This window comes from Salarias fasciatus, unplaced genomic scaffold (genome assembly GCF_902148845.1).
Source record: "Salarias fasciatus unplaced genomic scaffold, fSalaFa1.1, whole genome shotgun sequence".
NCBI lineage: Eukaryota > Metazoa > Chordata > Actinopteri > Blenniiformes > Blenniidae > Salarias > Salarias fasciatus.
Window position 1 is genome coordinate 517,460 of NW_021941380.1, and position 23,981 is coordinate 541,440.

At 41.4% G+C, this 23,981-nt stretch overlaps 2 protein-coding genes across 3 annotated transcripts; both read right to left on the minus strand.

The window, feature by feature from the left end:
* Window positions 1–4,570: 4,570 nt before the first annotated feature.
* LOC115385338 (embigin-like) lies at window positions 4,571–9,672 on the minus strand. The gene is made up of 9 exons (XM_030087317.1): window positions 9,533–9,672; window positions 8,015–8,092; window positions 7,140–7,323; window positions 6,869–6,951; window positions 6,410–6,546; window positions 5,661–5,822; window positions 5,254–5,371; window positions 4,958–4,991; window positions 4,571–4,847 (listed from the first exon to the last, which is right to left on the minus strand). The coding sequence occupies exons 1-9, from the start codon at window positions 9,603–9,605 to the stop codon at window positions 4,790–4,792; spliced, it is 927 nt and encodes a 308-aa protein (XP_029943177.1). The 5' UTR covers window positions 9,606–9,672; the 3' UTR covers window positions 4,571–4,789.
* A 2,063-nt stretch (window positions 9,673–11,735) lies between these two features.
* Window positions 11,736–23,573, minus strand: LOC115385346 (mucosa-associated lymphoid tissue lymphoma translocation protein 1-like). Of its 2 annotated transcripts, XM_030087327.1 has the most exons (17): window positions 23,359–23,573; window positions 21,729–21,895; window positions 21,467–21,588; window positions 21,209–21,356; window positions 20,648–20,826; window positions 20,481–20,577; window positions 20,337–20,384; window positions 18,326–18,349; window positions 18,187–18,231; window positions 17,098–17,301; window positions 16,849–17,026; window positions 15,574–15,645; window positions 15,356–15,483; window positions 14,827–14,976; window positions 14,434–14,591; window positions 14,227–14,352; window positions 11,736–13,962 (listed from the first exon to the last, which is right to left on the minus strand). In XM_030087327.1, exons 1-17 carry the CDS (start codon window positions 23,505–23,507, stop codon window positions 13,471–13,473), a joined length of 2,487 nt encoding a protein of 828 aa, XP_029943187.1. In that variant the 5' UTR covers window positions 23,508–23,573; the 3' UTR covers window positions 11,736–13,470. The 2 variants fall into 2 exon arrangements, with proteins under 2 accessions (XP_029943187.1, XP_029943188.1); XM_030087328.1 differs by lacking the exon at window positions 20,337–20,384.
* Between the last annotated feature and the right edge of the window lie 408 nt (window positions 23,574–23,981).

Consider the following 23,981-nt stretch of genomic DNA (forward strand, 5'->3'; position numbering starts at 1 on the left):
GACATCTCTTCTGTGCCAAAGAACCTCTTTCCTCTGCAGCCTGGTCTTGGTCGAGATATCCAAAGTCAATATTCTCATAAATGAGCACTTATAGTCTTGTAGCACTTTACTGAGCTTGGCCACCTCTTCACCTGAGGCTCAAATGTTTCTTAATTTGATAGATCTCTGTAGTTTGGTAAACAGTTAACAGAACATTGTGTAAATGAGAGAAGGTGAGTGAATACCCCACCTAGAAAAAGTTCATCATAATGTAATAACTTTATGCTATTCAGGGCTCCAGACCAACTTTTTAACTCTGAGCACAGTGGCCACTAACTTAAAATTTTAGGGGCGCATGCAGAAGATTTAGAGACACACATTGAAATCAACCTCAATCAATCAAGTTTATTCTTTGGTGTTTAATAATTAAAGTAAAAAGAAAAAGAAGCAAATTTCATCCATATTAACATTTACACTTACCAAAAGGATTTAGGCTGAAGTTTAACACTTATTTCACCAAACCCTAAAGACATAACTTAAATCAAGACATAGCAAGTCCGTAAGACATCAAAATTTTGAACTACAGCTTGCATAAAGTTACAACTTTATATAAATTCTATGAATTCATCTATACAATATTCACACATATACATCAACAAAACTGTCCATGTACATCTAAAAATGTATTCCTTACTTGCAAAGTAAATATTCACATTTCCTCTCATTCTCACTGTATTACTAATAAATACTAGGACAAGAAATGCTGAAACTATAATGTTTTCAATTCACATTTTGTTGTGCAGAAGTTAAAACACGACAGCTGACTGGTTGCACTAACAGGAACAGTAAGAAACATAACTTCTGTCTACAGTTCTTCCATCCCTGAGAACAGATCATCCTTCGTGGGAGATCAGGGCCTTGTGTCGGCCAGCCTTTGTAATTTGGCCTCCTTGTGAGTTGAGCTTGACTGAGCCACATTTGTACAGCTTCCTTGGCATCAAAGTCACCAGTGCTCAGTCCCTCCATACTTACTCTAATGCTGCCCTCAGTGTCCACATGTACTAGTGACCCCTGACAGTCATAATAACCCCAAGACCCGCCTCTTTTCACAAGTAAGCCAATCAGGATGGTCATTCCCCTCCCGCTCTCACACACATTGGCCTGCCTTCTTCTTCTTTGGTGTTCATCTACTTTCGTCTTCTTGTGGAGTTAAAGTCGGTTGGTAAACCAGCTCATTTGTGCATTACTGGGCAGAAGTGTGGAGCAGAAATTTGTCAGTGACAAAAAATACACACGCGTCGCACACACAAAAATCAGCAGATCTACTGGTTGCACATGCTCAAATAGATTAAACATTTACTCACACTGTCTCAAATTTTGGTTGCAAAATGCGACCATTTAGTCGCATTCTGGAGCCCTGCTGTTTATCAAAGTAGGATTAAAGTTTTCAGTTTCACTGCTTCAGTCCCAGTTTTGTTTTTTAATCTGTAACTGTCGACATAATGTGACTTATCTTTTATCTTGTCCTTTTTGCCTTTGAAGCTCCACAGATTAAAGCGGAACGAGATGGACAGAGGACCATAAGGAACATGGCCCTTTAGAAATAAAAGAGGAAAAAGTAGAACTAGAACCTCTAGAAGTAAAAGAAGAAAAAGAAGAACAAGGACCCATACAGTTTCCAGAGGACCATGAGGAACATGGTCCCCCCCCCGCCCAGTATGAATTAATGAGTGAACGTGTGTGGGTGTGTGTGTGTGTGTGTGTGTGTGTGTGTGTGTGTGTGTGTGTGTGTGTGTGTGTGTGTGTGTGTGTGTGTGTGTGAAGGTGCGGGTTGCATTTTATTGTATCATTAGTGTGTTTATTTCTATTTTCTTGTTAATTTGGTTTATTGTTTCACTTGTCAACCCGTAAGCGTTTTATTTTCCTTCCCCCTTCAGCGGCTGGGGGTCAGTGGTGGCGTGCTGGTGCCCGGAAGGTGGCATCCTTCATTGTTTGCTGTGTGCGGTGGTGGTTTGCTTCACTGGGTGTGGTTTGGTTTGATTTGCTTAACTTTTGTTTAATGGATCGCTTCCCCCCACATTAGCTTATGCCCATCCACTTGGCCTCAGCCGAGAGTCAATTCCTCCCTCCTTCCCTGGGTTCTGTGTGAGTTTTAAAGTATGTATTAGGTACTTTTAAATATTCATTGGTTGAATAAAAATTGTATTTTTTTTAAGTTGGAACCACGTCTCTGTCTTCAAATGAGCAACGAACCTGTGTGCTTTCAGTACTAATTCCCTGGATGAAAGTCCCAGGGTGGCATTGTCGAGTCTTATAACAACAATTCATACCTCTCCTCCCACAGTAACTGAACTAATATTCCTCCTCTCGCCACATGTGCTTTACCTAAAAACATTGATGTTGACTACAATTTGACCGATAAGTTTTCAGCGACATCATACTGATCTGTGCTAATATTATGAGGATGCATTTCCCAATGCTGTTGAAAGGGAATACATCAGCTGTACAAAGTGTCTGTGCAAAAGATAGAACAAATCGAAATCTCTACTCCATGCAGATTTTTTGGTCAGATCTGTTGTTTGGGTGTAACGAACAGAATCAGAATCAGAATCGTCTTTGTTCGCCAAGTACGTTCAAAACATACAAGGAGTTTGTTTCCGGCAGGTGGTATCGCTTCACAGGAAAGAAAGTAAAAGCAGCAGCAGAGTGGCATTATGTCATAAAAAAATAACAATAACTCTCTATATAAACTTAAAGGATAAGTTCAGTTAAAACAGTTTTCACATTGTTTATAGAACGAAGTAGAACAATATATTCACCAAGAAGGGTTTCCTGATTCAAACAGTGCTTCGGGAGAAATTTAGATCCAAAATCGAGCTGCAGACATCCATATACTGTTAGCCAATGGGGCATGTGTGGCGCCGGCCCCCAAAACGGCTTTAATTGTCCAACCAAGCAAGAGCAAACTAGACTCCAACTATTTCACCAAGTCTACAGGTGGACTCACTTGAGGTGGAGTCTGATGTGCTCCTGTTTGGTTGGAACAAAAACCAGCAGCCACAACAGCCCATTCTGGACCGGGTGGGGGGGGTCCTCTCTACAAGGACAATCTCTCTCATCTGGCTCAGTGTAGTATGGGCAACCTGGTGGGTTTCCGTCTCTTGTATGCAGATGATGTAGTCGTTATTTCACCATTCTCGGCTAGATTATAACAACTGCTTGGAGTCTGCTGGGAATATGGAGAGGAATGTGACATTATGTTAAATGTAAAAGAGAGCGTGGTTGTGATTGTGAGGACAGAGGATCCCTCTTTCTATATTACTGGAAGCGAGTTTCACACTGTTGACAAAGTCTTATAACTTGGTCATGTGATCATGAAAAAAACTTTGTGATATGACGATATTAAAAGGCAGAATTGTAAATTTTATGCACAAGCTGGCACATAAATTCACCATGTGTGTTTACCAGGTAAAAATAACCTTATTTAAAGCCTACTGCATGCCACTGTACAATGTTCACTTGTGGTGTAGTTATAGAAGAGTCAAATTTACAAAGCTGCAGGCTGCATATAACAATGCACTGTGTTTATTATTGTTTGTTTATTATTGTTTATTATTGAAGGCTCCACAGTGCCAGTCAGCTGTTTGTGCTGAATAATGTGTTCACTATTAATACTCTCATCAGAAATCCGGTGTATATATTTGTGGTGAGACTGAAACACATTAGTCTCCAGTCTCATCACAAATTGTAAATGTCCAACAAAAAGCAAAAAAAATTGGATATCTTGTAATAATGTTGAACAGTTTTCAACTGATATAAATAGAATTTGTCTTCAAATTATATCTCAGTACATTCAAATATCAAACCACGAATAAGTTATAAACCATCTTGAAATCATTTTCTTCCCAGATGGTATTTTATTCCTTTTTGAAGTAGCCAGACAAGCTGATGTCAGATTTAATGTTGTTGGTTTTGGAAAGTTATTGGGAAACTTTAACATATTGAAAAGTCCTGGCTGTGACTCAAAACTTTAGTCCAATTAAAAATTCACAATATATCTACAACAGATCATGGATAAAGTTGAATTTTCAGATGAAGTTCATCCAGTGTGTGGATACAGACCACAGTGATGGGTAACAGCTTTAATGTCAGTTATTGAATGGAGGACAGTCTGCCTAATGTCACCACTGAGAAGATGGATGCATATCGATTATGACTCCGACATTGCCCAAAAGCACAAAGCTGGCCTCAAAAGAAAGATATGATTTTATTCAAAAATTAAATTTACACTTAAAGCTTTTATTTTTCTCACCATCTCTTAAATGTAGTTTTAATCATACACAGTGCAGGTCAAAGAGGTCACATTCAGCAGCAAATTTGATTAACACAAAAATGAAACACACACCTCTACATGTACGAGGATACATATTGATTAAGACGCTGTTATGTTTTATTGTGATGGACAAAAGCCAGCAGGTTAAACCTCTAAAAAGTGCCATACAGTCATAGCAAACATCGTGTGTGGTTAGTTAATTGCTTTTTGAGAGTGTAAGGCACTGCTCACGTACCATGATGCATGAACCAGTGTGGAAATACTTCGCTTGTTTGGTTACAAGTCTCTGTCTGATACAAAGTAAAATCCTGTCCTCAAGGACACCTTCAAACCATGGAAATGCTTACTGAGTGCTGGTTACTGAACCTTTTTTAGGTGCAAAAGGATGGACTACAGCTGATAAAGAACTGCATATTGCTTTAACGTACTAATCCTTTAAAGATCAACAAAATCAATTGAACTGTCAGACAGGACAGATCATTTGCGCTGTCGAACTGAGTCGCTCGCCTCTGATCTGTTCTCCTCTTCTTGTGACCTGCAGAGATATAAAACAGTTTTGTTTTTTGTTTTTTTTCATCAGAAGAAATTGCAAATATATCAGTCAAAATGATGAAACATCTCCAGAAAGCCTGCTGGAGTACTCACGCCGTGTCCTTCTGGTCATCATTCAGCTCATTTTCTAAAATTAAAAGAGATGATTTAAAGTTAAGTCACAGAGAGTCTCCAGTAACAGAGCTTATTAGAATTAATACAACATGATTCACAAAATATCTACAGGAGTTCCAGGTACCAATACACCTATCCAAAGAAACAAGTCTATAAATCATGAAGGAACCGGATAATTCTGAACAGAAATCTGTCAAAGGAATCAAAATTTAAAAAAAATGCAGCTGTACACCACAATCTATCCAATAAATCAGAGAGTTCTGCTATCTGGTCACCTGTTGTGAGGTTTTTCTTGGACTGGCTCTTCTCATAGAGCAGAATAGCAGCAACCAGGACAACAACTTCAGTCAGGATGGCGATGAAGGGCTTCAGGGGCTCCATGATGGTGATGACCTTCAGCACAGACAGGAGGAAGCAATGACAGCTGTCACAGTCAGCGTTATAGCTCGGTTGTGACTAAAAGTAGACCTGGCATCACTTCGCTGGGCTCCCTCAGTTAGACATGTTGTTTTAATATCCATACAGACATATTATTATTGTCCTGGACAATGAAAAGTAGAAACTTAAAGAATCTGGTGATGATTTAATATCTCATGCTTTATTAGCAGCCAAAATAGACTGATTGAAATTGATCCAAGCAGACAGAAGGTGTGTATGTGAAATATCTTCATCCACGGCTGACCTTTAGCTCCACGTGGCTCATCGCGGTGCCGATGGCGTACACCGCACCACAGTAATACAAGCCGGAGTCATCCCTGGACAGGTTATACACCGTCAGCTTGGTCTTCCACTCCATGACTTTGATTTCATAGTGAAGAACATCTGCAGCAGGGAGGATCTGCTCCTGTGATATCCACAACAGCAGTTAACAGCTGTTCTATGTTTACATTTTCAAAACACAGTCATCAAAGTGTTGCTGCTGTCTTCAGTTTAACAGACTGAAAGCACATTCATATCATGACCTGGATCAGCATTAAATGAGAACTTGATTGAATGACTATATAATCAAGATTATATGTACATTACCTCAGTTGAAATATCAACAAATGTAAATACTACAGAGTGGTTTCACTCAGTTTTATTTTTGCCACTCACATGTGAAAGTGAAAATCTTTTAACATCTGTAACTGTAATTCAGGTAATGTCCTCAGTAGCCATGGTACACTGATACAGCCTACCTGAAAATTCAGTTTTATTTCTGATATAGAGTGTGTCATATACATACTTCCCTCAAAGATCAAATTTAGTACAGAAATCAAGGATAAGTCAATGTAGTTCCCTCAATTTGTCATTGTGGCTTTTACGTTTCATGAGAGTTCTACTGGTGCATCTTTAAGTTTTGTAATACTGAATCAGCACTGGAGTAATCTGAAATCAAACATATCACTGTGTAAGGTGGCAATAAAATAAAATTGTGGGTAGTTTCCTCACCTTATCTGTCCCATTGTCCTTGTACCAGTTCCAGGTGTTGGGTTTTGGCTTGGTCTCCTCCATTTTACAGGTGATCACTGTAGTGTCACCTATGTAGCTCACTATGGGCTTGTCTCTCACATCCCCAATCTTTGGGACTGCAGGGAAACAGTGAGTTTAAAGTGAGTGATAATTCTTATCAATGAGCAGTTGAGACATCTGTAAAATGTCAGTCAGATAGTTATCAGTTTAGATCACATTGAAATACTATTACATTCTCAACCCCTTTTAGCATTAATGCACTTTTTAAAAATACTTTTGTGGTACATGAAACCCGCTGCAGAGACAACACTATTGCTTTTTCAGCAACTTTGAAGTAACTGTAGTCCATTTTAGAGTAAAAACTAGTAGCAGTAATCAAGTACTAGATTACAAACTGTAACTCACACAACACTGGTAGTTACACAAACCACTACCTACCTGCCAAGATAAAGTCAATTTTAGCTTCATTTCCAAACATGCATGAGTAATTCCCAAGACTTTCCTCATTGACAACACGAACCCTGAGAAGCACAAACAAGACAAGATGATTTGTAGTGAATCTAAAGTTGGAAGAAATTCATTCAAAGCATGACTGTTTTGCAACTTCATGCCTTCTGAAATGTAATAATTCAACCAAAATATGTAAAACATGTATACAAGATCTACACTTTTTAAACTAGTAGATAAAACCTTGAGATGAGGCGCTCACACTCGTCTGAGATTATACTGCTCGTTCTCCAACGCCACTGTGAGACGGCTATCCTGAAGTTCCTCCCCGTCCTTCATCCAGTGGCCTGTGACGTTTGGGGCTTTCTTCTGATTGCCGGTCCAGGTACACTCCAGAGACAGGACGACAGGATTCAACAGCTCGATTTTCTCAGTGTGACTTTCACCTGGATAAAGTTTAGAAGAGGGGTTTTAAGAGTAACATATGTTTATAAGTTAAAGGTGCTGTAGGCAGGATTTTGCTAGTGAATGCTAATTTTTCTGTGTTTTCTTTGGATTAAATGTTAGAGTATCCATTGATAATCCTTTAGGAGTGTAGCATAATTGCACTACCGCGAGGGCGCAGCGTTTCCATCTGTCTCTGTTCTGAGCTGAAAAGCAATCTCGACAGCTCCAGGTATCTTTGACCAATCAGAAGAGCCCCTGAGGCTCTAACCGTGATTGGTCGAGGGGCGTTCGTCACACGTTCTTGTGGGAGGGGCTTAACTTGCATAAGGGTGTGATTTCAGAGAAAACAGGACAGGATTGGCTGTGCTGGGTTTCAAATCGCCATCTTAGACGGGTCAAATCGCTTGCTTAGGTAAACCTAAGCAAGATGGCGGAGATGCTGAATCCTGCCTACAGCACCTTTAATTACAGATATATATATATATATATATATATATATATATATAAAGAGAGAGAGAGAGAGAGAGAGAGAGAGAGAGAGAGAAATAGCTGTGTGCTAAAGCACATGTTATAAATTTAACTTGTCACCATCAAATTCAGTAATATATGTGTTGTTAAGAATAATAGCTAAAGGTTGTATTCCCAACAAAAAAAGGAAGGGAAAAGGGACTTAAACGTCACAACAGTTACCTTTAAGGATGACACTTCTCACATCTGTTGGCAGAGGAGTCGTGGGAACCAATGGTGTTGGAGTTAGACCTGGGGTCTCTGATAGGAATACAAAACACTTTAAATTGACAATTCAACATATTTTTCTGTACAAAAGTCAATAAATATCAGTGCAAAAAAGGCAGAAACTCATAAATGTCATTGCCAGCGTCACTGAGGAGCTGCTTTATCTCTCCAGACAGAAGGAAAGGCTCAGACATTAGACATGACTGCCTCCACAATGAAATGCTTTATTAAAGTCAGGTGCACAAATGGTCACCTAATACAACCATAAAATCTCACATGCACCTGCTGAATATAATTTCATTCTTGAAGTGAAACCCGTTTACTGGCTTTGTTCAGCAATTTTGAATAGAATAGACTAGAATAGAATTTTGCTGTCACCACAGAAGCAAAGTAAAAAAAAAAAAAAAAATGGTTTTTACAGCAGTGAAATGTAGTTTACAGCATCCTCTGCAATAGACTAGAATAATTTTAATATAGATGTGAGGAAAGAGAGTGTATAAAATATTCAAACCCAGTCAAGATCAGGAATAAATGCACGGAAAAGTATTTATGTGCAATTTCTACATTCAGTGCAGATTAAAGTGCTGAGGTATGTGCACAGCAGACTGTGTGTGGAGGAGGAGTTGGGTGCAGTGAGGGTGTTGCTGGTGTGATGACTCTCACAGCCTGCAAGTAAAAGCTTCAGGTGGTTTGTTTTTATCTTTAGTTCCTTTAACCAGGAGAACAGGGGGTGTCCAGGGTGAGCGGGGTCTGCTGTGATGAGTCTCAACTTTCTCCTGAAGTCAGTAAAAATGTCCTTTAGGAGAGGTAGAGTGGTCCCAATAATTTTCTCAGCCGCTCCCACCACCTCATGAACTCACACACACACAAAACACACACATGCAGTGCCATGCGACGCGCTCAGTCCATCTTAAAGAAATGTAAGTGACTTTCACTGCTGATGTGAGAGATGACTGTTCTGCTTTATTTGAAGAATTTAATGCACTCATGTTCTGTGTTTTGGGGTAGTTCCCCCTCCTCCTGTGTGCAGCCCCTTCTTGTTTCCATATGTTCACTCTATGTTTGTGCTCTCCTCGTGCACATGTGAAGTGTTTCTTGTTGGATTCTTCTCACTCATCCACTCCTTTTCACTCCCGTCAGCCTCAGCACAGCTAAGACGCCCCCCCCCCCCCTTTTTTTTTGCCAAGGTGATTTTATTGGTCCCTCCCTTCCTTTCCAGAGCCAAATCCACAATGTAAAATGTTATTTTTAATCATTTATCTATTTCATTTTTCCCTATAGGCTCACTAAAAAAAAACAAGCGATCAAGACCATTCAAAGTAAATTATGTAAGGTTGATGAGATCTGCTGACATTGACTCTGTCTTTCCTTCCTCACAAGGTTACAGTCACATTTAGCAGAGAAATGAAGAGTCAGATCAGAGCTTGAACAAAACCACACAGCAGTTAATAATGCAACACAAATTTCATTTACTTGCATTGATGCGTCTGCAGGAGACGAGAAGCAGGAGGATCTGGAAGGAGAGCTGAGTCCAGGAGGCCGACATGGCTGTTTCCCTCCGTCCTCCCAGCGAGCAGGTTTCTCACTCTGAGTCTGTTCGCCTGCTGCTGCATCGCCTCCACCGCCACACACCCTCCCTCCTGAAGCTGCTCCAGTGACGCAGCCATGATATCACCCCGCTGACTCCATCATCCATTATTCAGACACACAGTCTTGATGCCTTCCTGCAGTGTGTCCCATCCTGCAGGCTGGGCACAATGTGAAAAGACAATCCTTCTATTTTAATGCATGGGTAGTTTTAACTCTTCTGCTCCACATGGTGTTAGTTAAGGTATGGCAAACAAATAGCTGCTCACCGCCAATTTTACCCTGACAGAATATATTTCCTTGAATTTTCTAAAAAAATACTGAGTTAAACCCTTGTTGTCTCAAATAGTCAGCTGTTTTATCTGTATCTTGATGTAATAAAGCTGAAAAGAAAAACACCTTTCTCTAAATGTATATGATCTTTTTTTCACGTCTTTAAGAGATGGTGATTCATCAGGCAGGGACAGATCCACCGGGTTGACTGGTCCTCCTACAGTGACACAGTGATTCCCATATTCATTTTACACATCGTTGTTTGAATTATGTCTTCTGGTTAGGATTGTTTTATGCCTCAAGCTTCAATTGATCAATCATCTTAGATGAGTTTAATAATTGATGTTCATCATACCATTACGAATGATATTATTTTGTGTAATGATTATAGATGGATTATGAATTTCTAAATATTTTTCTGTTTCATTTAAAAAAAAACCAGAGTTTGAGTAGAATAAGAATGACTGAGTTAAACTCTTTTTCATCTTGTGTCTTACTCTGACTTCAATAAACCAACCATTGTCTGAGAGCATCAGACTTAAAACTGCTCTGACAGTAACTTCCAGGCCAGCACACCTTTCCTAACAGGATGTTCTGCAGAAAAGAAAAAAAAACATCTTCCAATTATACTCAGAGAATGAACTCACACTGAACTCACACATGTAATCTTTCTCTTAAAAAGGCCCCATTGTGACTTGCTTTTGACTTGTCTCTGTACATGTCCAACTCCATGCCGCAGAACTGTACAGGCAGTTAATAAAATCATACCTCGCTCAGTATTTTTCCACTTTTCTCCTCCATTTTACACATTTGCACCTTGTGTTTGCTGAATTTCAGCTGAATTTCCAAATTTCCAAGACACACGAGGTGCTCAGAAGTGGGATCCCCAGAAGGACCAGCGCCGGATGGTGACTGATGGTCTGAAGCCATAATCTGGATTTGCCAATTACCTTAAAAACTCAGAGGACATGAGGACCGGAACCTGCTGGAAACTGACGGTCTACTCGGGGTCTCAACAAACTTCCCCAAATTCTAAAGTAGTAACATTCAATCCAAACCTTTTATTTTGACAAGATTTCTGGAGAACGTTTTTTAAAAGATCCCGGAAAGTGGAAGTTTTTGCAAAATTGATTGATTTTGAAAATCAAACAAATACATAATCCCATTTACGTTGTTTCACTGTTCATGAAACTGCAGCACATGAAATGACAGAGGATTTACTTTCTGCTCAGTGAACACAGAAATGTCGCTGACTTGTGTGTTCAAACACTTTCTGTGTTTTTGGTTGGATACAAACTAGCAGCCCATTCTTTTGTGAGCACAATTCTTCTCATTTCATTTTTGGGTGAAAGGAATCCTCAAAGGAGACCGATGGGTCTGAATGAGGAGGAGCAGGTCCTGGTGGAGCTGTGTGAAATCAGATCACTCAGCTCACCCCCACAATGGCCGTTATATAAACCGACAGGTCAGAGAGGCCTGCAGCAACTCGAGATGTTTAGAAGTGAAACAAGCGCAATTCTTTATGAGAGATTAATGAAGAAAAGTGAATAAATTTCACCTTTAACAAATGGGATTTTCTTTATGATCCTGATAATGGATTTATTTCTATTTTTTACTTTTTATCTACATAAGGAATAATACTGAATGTAAGAAATACTGCAAATGTTCTAAGTTTGGTTCAGCATGAGATTAAGATTTCTTTAAAAGTCATTTATTTAACAAGAACAGAAACTGTTTCATACTGTCAATATTTGTAATGATTACAAAAAGAGATTGAAGGGAAAAAAAACTCATAGAGCCTCATTCAAATTAAAACTTTTTTTTTTTTTTTTTTAAGATTGCATTGGGTCTGGTTTCATTCATTCTTTTTACCTGTAGGTGGAACTTTGTGCTTCCACTGGGCTGACCTGACTCACTACTGCTGACCAGTGGATCTAAAGAGTCATCACATGAATCTGAGTTGGTTTACCTTTAATCTACCACCACTACCATCTGGAAGCCTGACATGGTGGATTGTCCCTCAGGATGTGATGTTTCACTGTCACCCCAGGAAATGATATCAAAACAGTTGTGAAAGTCCCAGTTCCTGCTGCGACCTGTTCTCAAGTCACTGAAGCTGAACTCTTCTGGAAACTTTCACAGTGAAGAGTAGGAACACACACACACAAGCACACACACAAGCAGGAGAAGCGTGACTGGCAGCTGATTCGGTTGGCTCGAACAGTTCTTATTTCTAATTTTAAAGACACCTCGGCTTCACGCCTTCTCAGAACTGTATCTCAGTGAAAGAAGCAATCAATCATGACTGGTACTATTTGTCAAAATGAGAAAATTAGTAATAAACTTTGAAAAGGACAGAAGACAAGACAGCTCAGGTTGCATGAACAATACTTAGACGATGCTAAATACACAGAAATAACAGCACTACTCCATAATATACTCAAATGAATGTCTACAAAAAACACACTGGTGTTTTTCAGGTTCTGTCCACCTTCGATGCTGCTTTATCTAGGATCACAATGCACTGTGGTCCAGGTCAGTCCAACACCCCCACCCACCCCGCCATGATATTCTTGACGTGAGGCGAAAAGGTCCTGTGTTCTTTTCAGATTTGTGGTTTTACAATGAAATTAAAAGCTTTGGTCTTGGATGATTGAATGATTTCACTTTGTGAGCCTTCCTTTGGGAGAAATGCTCTCATTTGGCCACTGGGCACCATGAATGTGAGGGGGGCAATGACGCCCAGCAGGTGGGACAAAACTGCACAAACCACAGGCATCAACAGGAAAGAATGACACAGCTCCCTCTGGTGAGGTCTAACAGTATCTTATAATATGTCCCAAAACAAGGGACGTTGTTTTAAACATGCATTGCAGAGAAAAATGTTGCTCCTGCAGCTCAAACATTTAATTTCACCTTTCAAACGATTCATTCATCAGGTTATACCTCGCATAGAGAATAGAAATCTGAATCAAGATCTGGGCGTACACTCTTTCTAGAGAGGAAATTTCTCTTTGGATTGTAAGAGGAAGCAGCAAAACCCCAGAGAAAACCCACACATGTAGAAAATGCAAACTCAACTAGGAAAAACTAAGATTTAACGTGACCCTAACCTGACTCGCAGGTTTCAAACGCTCAGTTATTGGGCGAGGCACAGTAAGTCCTTGAGATGATCTCTATTCTTACACAACCTAAACCAGCCCTTCTTGCTGTAAAGCTGTGATATAAACACTGAGCGAGGCCCCTGAATGAAAGAGATTGTAAATATCTGGCAGTGTAAGACATTTTGGTGTGACATACGATAAAATTCCAAAAAGACTAAAAAAAAAACCTACTTTCTTGACAAAGTTTCTCCTCATACTGTTGCACCCGTCTGCTCATACTTGGCCTTGTTGAAATACTGTTGCACCTACATTATGACCGATCTCCTGTCTGGATCTCAGCTTTTCTCTGAATTAAATGGAAATGATGAAGAAGCTACAAAATCTTTGAAGCAGCGACCTAAAATGTACTTTTCCATGTTGAAGAGCTGCAGTGACTCAGAGGTGGCTTCACTGCTGCTGCAGCTGCAGACTGTTGATAAACACCGTCTGCACCTCGTTGATATCGTCCCCGGCCTCTATGGGGATGCTGTGCCGGTCCGGCGAGCTGGAGAACCTGCCGGACTCCAACGGCGCCCCGTACCGACACTGGCCGGCGTTCTCATAGTAGGAATCCCCGCACCCCCCCGCCGCACCCGGGAGGCTCTCACAGATGTCTGCGTAAGGGTGCTGAGGGGAGAGGCGGTTGCAGTCCGGGGCCTGCTGGGAGCCCAGGTGCAGGTGGAGGCGGTGCTCCGGCCCGGGGCTGTGACAGGGGCTGTGGCAGGGGCTGTGAGGGATCAGGCAGGTCTGCAGGCAGCTGTTCCGCCGAACGGCCCGGTGCAGGTCCAGCCGGGCGATCAGCGGCTTGCCGATGTTCACGCTCCTGGTCCAGTGGATGGGATGGCCGTCGTCCATGGCAGCGAAGGTGCCCTGAAGACACACGGTGAAGACCAGCTCCTCCTGAGGCATGGAGGGAGGAGACGGTCAAACTCAAGGAAATTTCTTGATGAGAATCACTGATTTAGAACAAAACGAAATACGAACAAGACGATAATCATTTCAGAATATTAGAAGGAGGGAGGGAGCATCCACATGGAATAAGAATTTACCAGTCTCAAACATCAACGTAATCATAACATAAGATCATCACATTGGAAAAGTATTTCTCCCTTAAAATAAAGGCGTCCATACTTCTGGAACCTAGTTGTCTTTATGAGGATTTACCCTGAGCTTCTGCAGCGAGCTGATCCTGGTATAGAGGCAATGCTGCGGCAGGCTGCTGGACAGCAGGTAGATCCCCGTCTCCTCCGGAGTCTCTCTGTTCATCTCTTTGGGATCAACGTCCAGATCCTGCAGCAGCAACACAGTTTCAGGCCACATCTGACAAGATCAGCGTCTGGAGAGCAGAGTCTGAGCCGCACTGCGCTGAACCTGAGAGAAGTCCGTGACGTGGGCCTGGCAGAAAGACATGTCCTCAGGCTTCTTGACGATGTGAGTGTAGATGACCAGCACGTTGGAGAACTCGGCGGCGAAGCCCAGCTTGATCTGAGCGCCGCAGTCAAAGTCGAGACACATGCTCTCAGGAAGATCTGGAGGGACACACACACACACACACACACTGCCAACTTTCTGCCAAAAACTGAACATTTTTCCCAATGCTCTAAAGGTGACAACACTGCAACAGAGATATTTATATGCTTATACATCATATCACTATGCTTCTTCTGAATCCACTCTTGCACCAACCATGTTCATGTGTGTTTTGGTTATTTATTTGCATTTCATTTACATGAAAAAAAGACATTTTTGTGACTCCAAACTCACCATGAGCTTTCGCCCACTGGCGGCTATGCACGTGGGCGAGATTGGCGCCGTCGCTGGGCAGAATGGGATCGGTCAGCGCTCTCCTCTCTGACAGACTGCTGCGGATCTCCAGAGCCTGTTTCCCCTTTGTGGCATCAAACTGACCCATGTCTGAGCAGAAAAAACAGAAGAAATCCAATACAGACTGTTGAGTAATAAATGATAAGTGCACCAGGCCCTCCGGGGAGCACTCCACTTTGAATCAACAAATCCTTCCTGACCTCAAATTAAAGGTACTTAAACCAAATCTTAGATGGAATTTAAAAAAATGGATCCTTAATTAATTTTTCTTCATCTTAAAGCAAACACCATGAATCCATAAGCAAGCCACTACAGCTCTGACATAAATAATGCAAAGCAAGCTGCATTAACACGAGAACCCAGAGAGATGCAGCTAATGTTCAATCAATAGGCATTTAATAGGATCCAGAAATAGTTTCCTGGTTCATAACAGCCCGATTGTTTTCTTCTACTGTCTTCCGTCTCGTACCCTCAGCGACTCTGTCCAGCACCACAGTGATCTTCTCGTTATCCAGCAGCCGCTTCTTCAGAAACTTCACAAACACGCCGTTGGTGAAGCCGGTGGAGCTGAGCTCGAAGGCCTCAGCATCCTGGCACCTAATGAGGGGTGAAGGAGGGAAATGGAAGAGAGAGAGTGAACCTTTTAAACTCTGAGTAGATGAACTTTGTGCACATTTGAGGCCTTACGTGGCATATCCAAAGACAATGTTGGCTGTAACCCTCAGGACGACGTTCGGAGTGCTGTCATCGTGAATGTTCCTGGAAAAAAAAAAATTCTAATATGTAATTAAAGCAGTAAACCTCTATTAGGCCTCAGCTAGATGGGAAACACCACTTTAACTAGCCTTCTGTGGTATGAAGGCTGCCAAATACCAGAGACATAACCTCCTGTGGCCTACCTTTGCCTCCTTTAGGTTGATTATTTTCACTACAACAGACAACACAATTTATATCTCTTTTAATGGGGATCAAATCTACTTATACTGGATAAAAAACATCAAATAAATGTCTTAACATCTAAGTAAGGTAGGGCTGTCAACTCTCACAAACACGACTTAAACTCACAAGAGTACCTCTGAACTCTCCAAGTAGTGATTTTAGATCAATTGTGCAATTTCTTTTTCCCAAAAGTACAAAGTTACTGTTGCTGAGTGATCTGTATGCAGTAAATATTTTTACTTTATGTTGTTTTTGGAACTCTTCGTATTTCATTATTTCTGTGGGACGTGTTTGTGGACACTGAATTCCTTTCCCTCCGCTCTCTTATCACTGGTTAGAGGGATACTTCAACATTTTGGCAAATTGGCCCATTTAGCGCAATTCCTTAGTCATTTCGAACAGCGTACTTACTTTTTTTGTGAGGGCGAGCTTTTGTTTATTCAGAGGTGAGTCGGGGAAGGTTTTCGGGACGGACACAATGGAACTGGATGGTATTTTTGGTTCCCCTCGTCAAACTCATCAAATACAAAATCCAACAACCCCAAAACACTTTGGTGGACACGTTATAATCCGCACATTCACTACGCTGTGGAACACCAACAAATAATATTGTAGCGTTACGACACTGAAGCAAATACTGGGAACTACTTTTTCTTTTGAAATCACTACGCCCAGACGCCATATTTAGTAAGTAGTTCCGTATTAGCAATCTTCGCATAAACAATTCAATCTGGTAATTTTGCATTAATATTTCACAGCGTAGTGAATGTGCGGATTATAACGTGTCCACCAAAGTGTTTTGGGGTTGTTGGATTGTGTATTTGATGAGTTTGACGAGGGGAAGCAAAAATACCATCCACTTCCATTGTGTCCGTCCCGAAAACCTTCCCAGACTCACCTCTGAATAAACAACAGCTCGCCCTCACAAAAAAAGTAAGTGTGCTGTTCGAAATGACTAAGGAATTGTGCTAAATGGGCCAATTTGCCAAAATGTTGAAGCATCCCTTTAAGCCTCAGACTGACCTCTTGCGGCACATGTCCAGCAGGAAGATGTTGAGGCCGGTCTCCTTCTCCTGCATCAGCTGCAGGATGCTCTGCACACACAGACAGTTCGCCGAGTGGTACGGGTTTGGCGCGTCCACCGGCACCATGAAGCTGTTCCCGTAGTTCTCGTAGCCGTGGCCAGCGTAGTACAGCAGTCCTGCAGAGTGATACAGTCATTACAGTTCACATCAAGGCCACCGACTGTAGCCTGGAAACGAGCCGCTGTACCATAAACGCCCTTGTGGAGCAGCAGCAGGAACTCGTCCACGGCGTTCCTCATCTCGGACTCGGTGAGGTCCAGCAGGGAGACCACCTTGAAGTTGAGCTGCCGCAGGAGGTTGGTGAGCTCGTACACGTCCACCATCGGGGCTTTGAGCTGCGGGTGGTTCTGGTACGACAGGTTGCCGATCAGCAGGGCCACTTTGTCAGTCGCTGGCGTAATGAAAAGAAAAACAAAAAGCGGGACAATGCAGTTAGAGATTTGTTTTGCACGCACTTCACAGCAACTTCATCTTCATGTGATCATATTTCTTCTGATATTTGGAGGGTTTTTGCCAACAGGGTTACAATCATTCTGAGATCCGACAAAAAGAGTTTGGGGTCTACCGTCTTCCTCATGGTGCATTAACAGAACATTTAACCTCTTCAGCGCAACAAAAATCACCTCAGTATAATTTGAAATGAATGGCTGGATTGTTGAAAACTGAAGATCAGACTGAGCCATCAGTAACAGCTGGTTTTCCACACATAAGATGGAACGTTTAAGTACGTTTATGACAGATCTGAATAAAAGGCTCCTTTTAAATTATCTTGTAGTCTCACACTATATTTATTTTTATGAAAACACTTCAAAAGCACTGTTCTTGATTATTCTAAAGACTGTTTTCCAAGGAGCCTAATATTATTTCATATGCTCAAAAAAGAAAAATCAGAATGAAAATGAAACGGAACTACTCCATTTTTAAAAAGATTACCAGCACTGGCAGCACTCAGATATGAAGCAGGGGAGATTTTGTAATGACTCATGTTCTTCGCATATGAAAAAAAAAAAAAAAAACATCTCTTTCGATTTCTAAAATTGGATTTTATTCAGAGAAAAAAGTCAGGATGCACTGCCATACTGAGGGTGTCACAGTGCATCGCATGCCTGCGCCGTGACGTGTCTCGTGTTGCCACACTTGTGAAACTATTTTTTTTTTCCGGCGTTTATATCAAAAGAGGAACTGACGTAAATGAAGACAAAGATTTTTTTTTTGTTTCAGACGCAGAAAACTTGGTGAACTGCAGCCACACTGTCGGGACAACATAAACACTTACCGTACAGTTGATCAGGGATACTGTTTAGAAAATGCTCCTCAGAATCTAAAATTAAAATGTGAAAGAAACAAATAACAACAAGATGGGAAGATGGACATGTTTGAATGTGTAAAAGCCTGTAGAGAAGTCCTCCTCTTACTTCCTCCGATGGCGAAAAGGTCATCTAGGAATGGAAAACACAGACATGTAATAATCATTTGAGTGTTATTAATCTGTGATCAGACACAAAAGATGTAGAAAAAAGTCACTTGGAAAGCGTCACCCAATTAGATTTAGAAGCTTAAAACAGAGGTACAGTGGGGGTTTTTTTTCTTACTGCCAACAAGTTCCATGAAAAGATCAAAACCAGGAATGTGGTAGCCTTCTGTGCAATACACTGCAGCCACTGACGGGCAAAACAAGGAGTTACTCAAACTGAGGGAGTTAATTGTTGTTTTGGGCCATTTGTGGGTCCATAAGTTCCACTTTTCAATGGAAAACTTCGTCACATACACAGCCTAACTGGAAAGGTCCCGAGTTTCTGAGAAGCTGATGTGATGTTATTCAAAAAGACATGAGATGGGATTTTTAAATCAGCAGTCTATATTAAAACAAATGTTGCATTTAAAGAGAAAAACCTGATTTTATTAGACTATTGTTGAAGATCTTGTTCCATTATACAGCAAACTGGTTAAAAGAAGCACAAATGGGGTTTTTATTTCATCTGAAAACCCAATCTGTGCCACTTCAGTCCAAACAAATACACCTGGAGATTAAACTGAAGTTACTAGACTATGAACCTGTGCAATATTCTACTTTATTTGGTTCTTTCTATTCCAGAAAACCAGTCTCACAAATGTAAACACACCAGTGTGTGAATCAGTGTGAAATGTGAAGCTTTCCTGAAGGGAGATCAGTGATGCAGTTAGGAAAACCGATGTTTTAAAGCAAGAAACTTTTCAGAACATCTGTTACGATTTGCGTAAAAAATCATAGATTACATAAAGCTGAAGGGAGCTTGATCTTTAACCTTGATATAAGCAGCTTCCCAAAACTCTCTTTTCCTTCAAATCTCTACAAAAGAAGGAAAGGAGTGCAAAGATAGAAGTAAATGGGAAATGCTTTAGTTTTTTTTAAATACATGTTTGTGTTGATGTAATGACTGACAGCAGAGGAAGAATATTGTATTATTGTATGTGCCACTGATTCAAAGCACCATTTTTACTGATGCACTGTGTACCTCTGTAACGGTGTTGCTGAGTATTGCTTCATCATAAAAGGTATATAACACTGGGGAAAACACCAGCTCTGCAAAATGAAGAATGAACAGAATTTATTAATCAGTGGCCTCAGTGCATCTAAAACCACTTTCCATACTGTCATAGCATTTAATCAGTAGAAAAAGAGGTTCTGATTTTTTCATAGCATAGTTCTGTGAGTCATTTGGATTGAAAAACAGTAAATCATCCTGTCTTTCAGAAATTTGAGTGTATTACTATAATTAGAATGGATTTTCCAGGGCAGAGTGAAAGTGACAAAGCTTTAGCCACGATGGAACAAATAGGCTGCTTTTGTTTACGTGAAAATTCATCTAAAATGAACAAAACATTCCCAATGTGAGGGGATTTTTACAATATTATCAATCAGATCCTGACCACGAGCACAAAATGCACTGTGCCTAATCAGATGATCCTGCGAATGATATTCGGAGAAAACATTCACAAAAACAGCTGTACTTCTACCATCTACCCATAAAGACAGGAAAATACTGCAGGACTGATGGGGGACCAGGTTTTGGTTCTTCAGCTGGACAAACACTGTCAATGCTATGTGAAAGCTAATCAGCCCCGGTCAGTGAAATAACTATGTTGATGTGAAGCAAGAGAAGCATGGCTGTTAGATGTGTCGCTTTACTGTCAGAGGGTCCACAATGTTTCCACCTTTTCACGGCAATATGACAGATACTGGCTGATTGGAGGTAAAACCAGGAGCCCGATTACTCCACAAGCATGTGAAACCTGCAGCTCAAACCCTGTGTGCTTGATGTTGGTTAGTTTTTGAGCAATACGACCCAGACTATGGCCCACATGCGGTTCTAAGAGCGACGCCCACATGCCGCTAATGCCTGCTGATTGCCACCCCACAGCATGCACCACCGCTTCCAACTCTACCTTCAGAGCACTCCATGGCCTCTGAAATCTGGACAGAGATCCTTGGTGCTTTCAGTTCAGAAAAGAAGCAGGAAATTGCTCAAACATAATGGCAAATATGCAGATTTTATTGCATGAAGCGAAACGGTGGAAAGCGTGACATACCTACGACCACGTCCACTTCGCTGCTCCACATCCTCTCCGTGCTGCTGCTGATCTCACAGCGATACCTGCCGTGGTGATCCTGCGTCACGTGAGGGATCTGAAACAGGCACACCGGTTTCTACCACACATTCCCTCTCCCAGCGAAGGAGCTCAGAGCGTCTCCTCACCAGGAGTTTCCTCTTTGTGCCGTCGGGGATGGGAACGCCGTTCTTGTGCCACTGGAAGCGAGGGATGGGGCGACCCACGGCGCCACACTCCAGCTGCAGGGTCTCGCCCACGTGCAGCCGCTGGGGCTGGGGCTGAATCACCAGCTTCAGCCGGCCATCCAAAGACTGATAACTCTGTCCTGAGCGAGAAGAGTGAGAACAGCACGATTCAGACACAAGGGAATCCACAGCGCTGCACAAAGAAGACATTCAAACAAAGCAGTTAAGAACCTTCAGCGATTAAGGTCACAAAATACATTTAAGAAAAGTGTAATGTGTGTGAATTTACAAAAAAATAAAAAGAGAAGTTAAAAAAAAAGACATTGTGCACATTTATGTAATGAGACAGAGAAAACGATCAGGAATGAATGTTGCAGGAAAATATATAAGAATCTATATACTTAACTAACACTTAAAGAAAAATATTCCATTTCACTGAACGAATAAGCGTTTCTGATTCACTGTTCTTTTCTGGTTGAAATGATTCCCTTTCTGTATATTTGTACACATGCAGCGCCTCACCACAGGGCGTGGCCACATTCAGAACGTCCACCTGAGCCCACTGGCTGAACTCGAAGGCGTCGCCGCTGTTCACCCTGCAGATGTAAAAGCCGGCGTCCTTCAGCTGCACCGGACTGATCACAAGGTCCGGAGAGAAGCTGTTCGGGATCTGAGGAGGAAAAGTCAGAGAGATCTACCGACTGTCTAAACACAAAAGAAAGAAAGAAACAAACAAAGAGAGAGAGAGACAGAGAGAGACAGAGAGAGAGAGAAGCTCACCTCCTCTTTGGATTTGAACCACTGGTACTGGACGGGAGATTTGCCCACAGCGTGGCAGCTCAGGCGCAGGTTGTGGCCACAGAGAAGAGCCACCGGCTGGGGCTGAATGAGGATCTGCAGGGCTGCACATTCATAGGACGTTCACTGGGAATGCATGCTCACTCCGTTTACTGCACGTTTAATGCCAGACATCTGAATTCACGATTTAACCGAACTTGAATGAGCTTAAAATAAAACACTGAACAGCAGAATCTCTCTGGACCTGGTGGCTTCAGGCACTGAAGAGCCTCTGAGTTCCCCAGAGTCTTGAGGTAGTCCATCAGGTGTCCGGCAGTGCAGCCTCGCTCTCCCATCAGCCTCAGCAGCATGAGACTCGGGCTGCCCTCCAGCTCCAGCACCTTCAGGGAGCACATCTCCATGTCGTCCGAGCTGCAGGAGGACGCAGCACACAGATCATCGACAACGGCACTGCCAAAGTTTTACACTTGTAGTGACACTTTCGAGACATTTGACGATCCAGTTTAGTGTTTTTTTTTTATCTCTTTATTGCCATGATGTGTCTCTTTGAGCAGATTTTCACCATTTTCAAATCATTTAGAGTGAAATTATCTTTCAAAATATCTTATTTTGTGTCTCTGTGTTTGATTTTTTAATCTGATTTTTTTAAATGTTTTGTTTGAAATGTTATTTTGTGTTTGAAGTTAATTGTACTGCATCTCAATTACGCTGAGTTGAAATAAATATTGGACTTCCGAGATACATCTGGACACTTTCTTCTGTTTTTCTCACATTTACCTGTCTTGAACATCATTTGAGTAGTTTTGCATGTCCAGTGCCACTTTCTAAAACTTTTACATGTCTGTTTGGTCATGTTTATTTCTATATAGCTCGCTGTTGTCTGTATTATTTCGTATCCTTTCTTCACACCTGTGTAGTTCAGGTGTGTCAAACATACAGCACACCAGAAGGTAAAAATAAGACAGAAAAAACACAACACGGAGACCCAAGATGACACATCAGAGTGCAGCAGTGAATGCAGCTACATTATTCATGGGGTCATCACAGCTGATTTGAGGGTCAGCTTGTGAAACCATGAATGCTAGAGGATGCAAAAGCTGCAAGTGGAAAATATGTTTTTAGGAAAATTAAATGCTGCACTATGGAAGAGTGATTAGTGCCTCACAGCAAGAAGGTTCTGGGTTCTAATACTGTCTGGGGCCCATCCACACACAGGGAGAACATGCATATATGTACAGATAGTATTGGCACATCATACATTTCTTATTTGGTTTGTCTCATCTATCTGCTTCATTTTGTACAATTTTTATACATTTTAATAGTGTTATTCATCTGTATACGTCCTGTCTCGTCTGTGAGATCAGTATTTTGTTTTGTCTTAAACCTGCTGTAAATTCTGCCAGACAGCGCAGACAGTTCAGGGCATTTTGTGTGTTTCTACTGCAGACATTCTGACATGTTTATTCTATTGTGTATACCAAATAAAACAGATAATATAAAATTCCTGAATGGACTCCTAATCCATGCATGTATAAACACAGTCATTCATGTAACATATATTTTAGTGATTTCCAGTTGCAGCATTAATACATTGAATGTTCTATTCTTTAATGTATTGTGTTTTACTATCATTAGTTCCTGTGATTAAAATCTTCAGTGCAGGTTAGTGTGATGAGGTCTGATGTGTTTCAGTCATTAACAGAGAATAAAGTCTTACTACAATCAGGATCGTGAATAAATTCTGCTCAGTGGTTACATGTCCAAGACTAAAAACAAAAATGTGCATCTGTAGTTTCACCATGACTGTATATTTACAGCTTCACTACTTTCTTGGGATGTGTTTACACGCCCAGCCGGGGCGATTTCCTGCCCACCTGACTTTAAAGCGCCTGTCGTTGCCGATGATCTCCCCCAGCTTCCTCCAGCCTCTGCCGCTGGACTTGTCCAGCACCTCGCAGAGCTTCTTCACCTGCGGCTCCTTCAGCATGCTGATCCTCGCGCTCCGCTCCAGAGACTCCGACATGGCCAGCAGCTCGCGCACTTTAACATCCAGGTGTCGACAACGACACGCATCCAGTCGGAAGAGAAGAGCGCACTTCCTGGAAGAAGTGTAGAGAGTGAGTCGTACACGCCCACCGGGCCGGGCTGGAGTTCCCCCAGCAGCCGCAGCGCGCCCTCGAAGATCGTCTATGAAATGAGATGCACTGCTGACTCTTTCAATGACAACTTTTTTCCCTTTCCCTTTCTTTGATGTTGTTGTTGTTGTTGTTGTTGTTGTTGTTGTGTTCTTTTAACAGGACAACTCAAAAACCTCTTGACAACTGAGTTCACATTTGTCATACTAACAGATAAAATGCAAAAGAAAAAACTAAAAACTTTTACATCTATTACAATATTATGAATGATTTTTTATAATAAAATGTAGCAGGCGAACAGTAAATTTTTTAATTTAATGGCACTATACAACAATTATCTTTAGTTTTAATGTTGAAAGTTA

Excerpts from the sequence above, each read along its gene's own strand:
- LOC115385338 (XM_030087317.1), bottom strand. The coding sequence starts at position 9,605 with ATGTCGGCCTCCTGGACTCAGCTCTCCTTCCAGATCCTCCTGCTTCTC. Across the intron at positions 6,547-6,868 it reads AATTGACTTTATCTTGGCAG|TCCCAAAGATTGGGGATGTG; the intron begins GTAGGTAGTGGT and ends GTTTCCCTGCAG. Across the intron at positions 5,823-6,409 it reads AGGACAATGGGACAGATAAG|GAGCAGATCCTCCCTGCTGC; the intron begins GTGAGGAAACTA and ends TGGATATCACAG.
- LOC115385346 (XM_030087327.1), bottom strand. The coding sequence starts at position 23,507 with ATGTCGGAGTCTCTGGAGCGGAGCGCGAGGATCAGCATGCTGAAGGAG. Across the intron at positions 18,232-18,325 it reads CCTTTTCGCCATCGGAGGAA|ATTCTGAGGAGCATTTTCTA; the intron begins GTAAGAGGAGGA and ends TTTTAATTTTAG. Across the intron at positions 13,963-14,226 it reads GCTCGCTGCAGAAGCTCAGG|GAGGAGCTGGTCTTCACCGT; the intron begins GTAAATCCTCAT and ends TCCATGCCTCAG.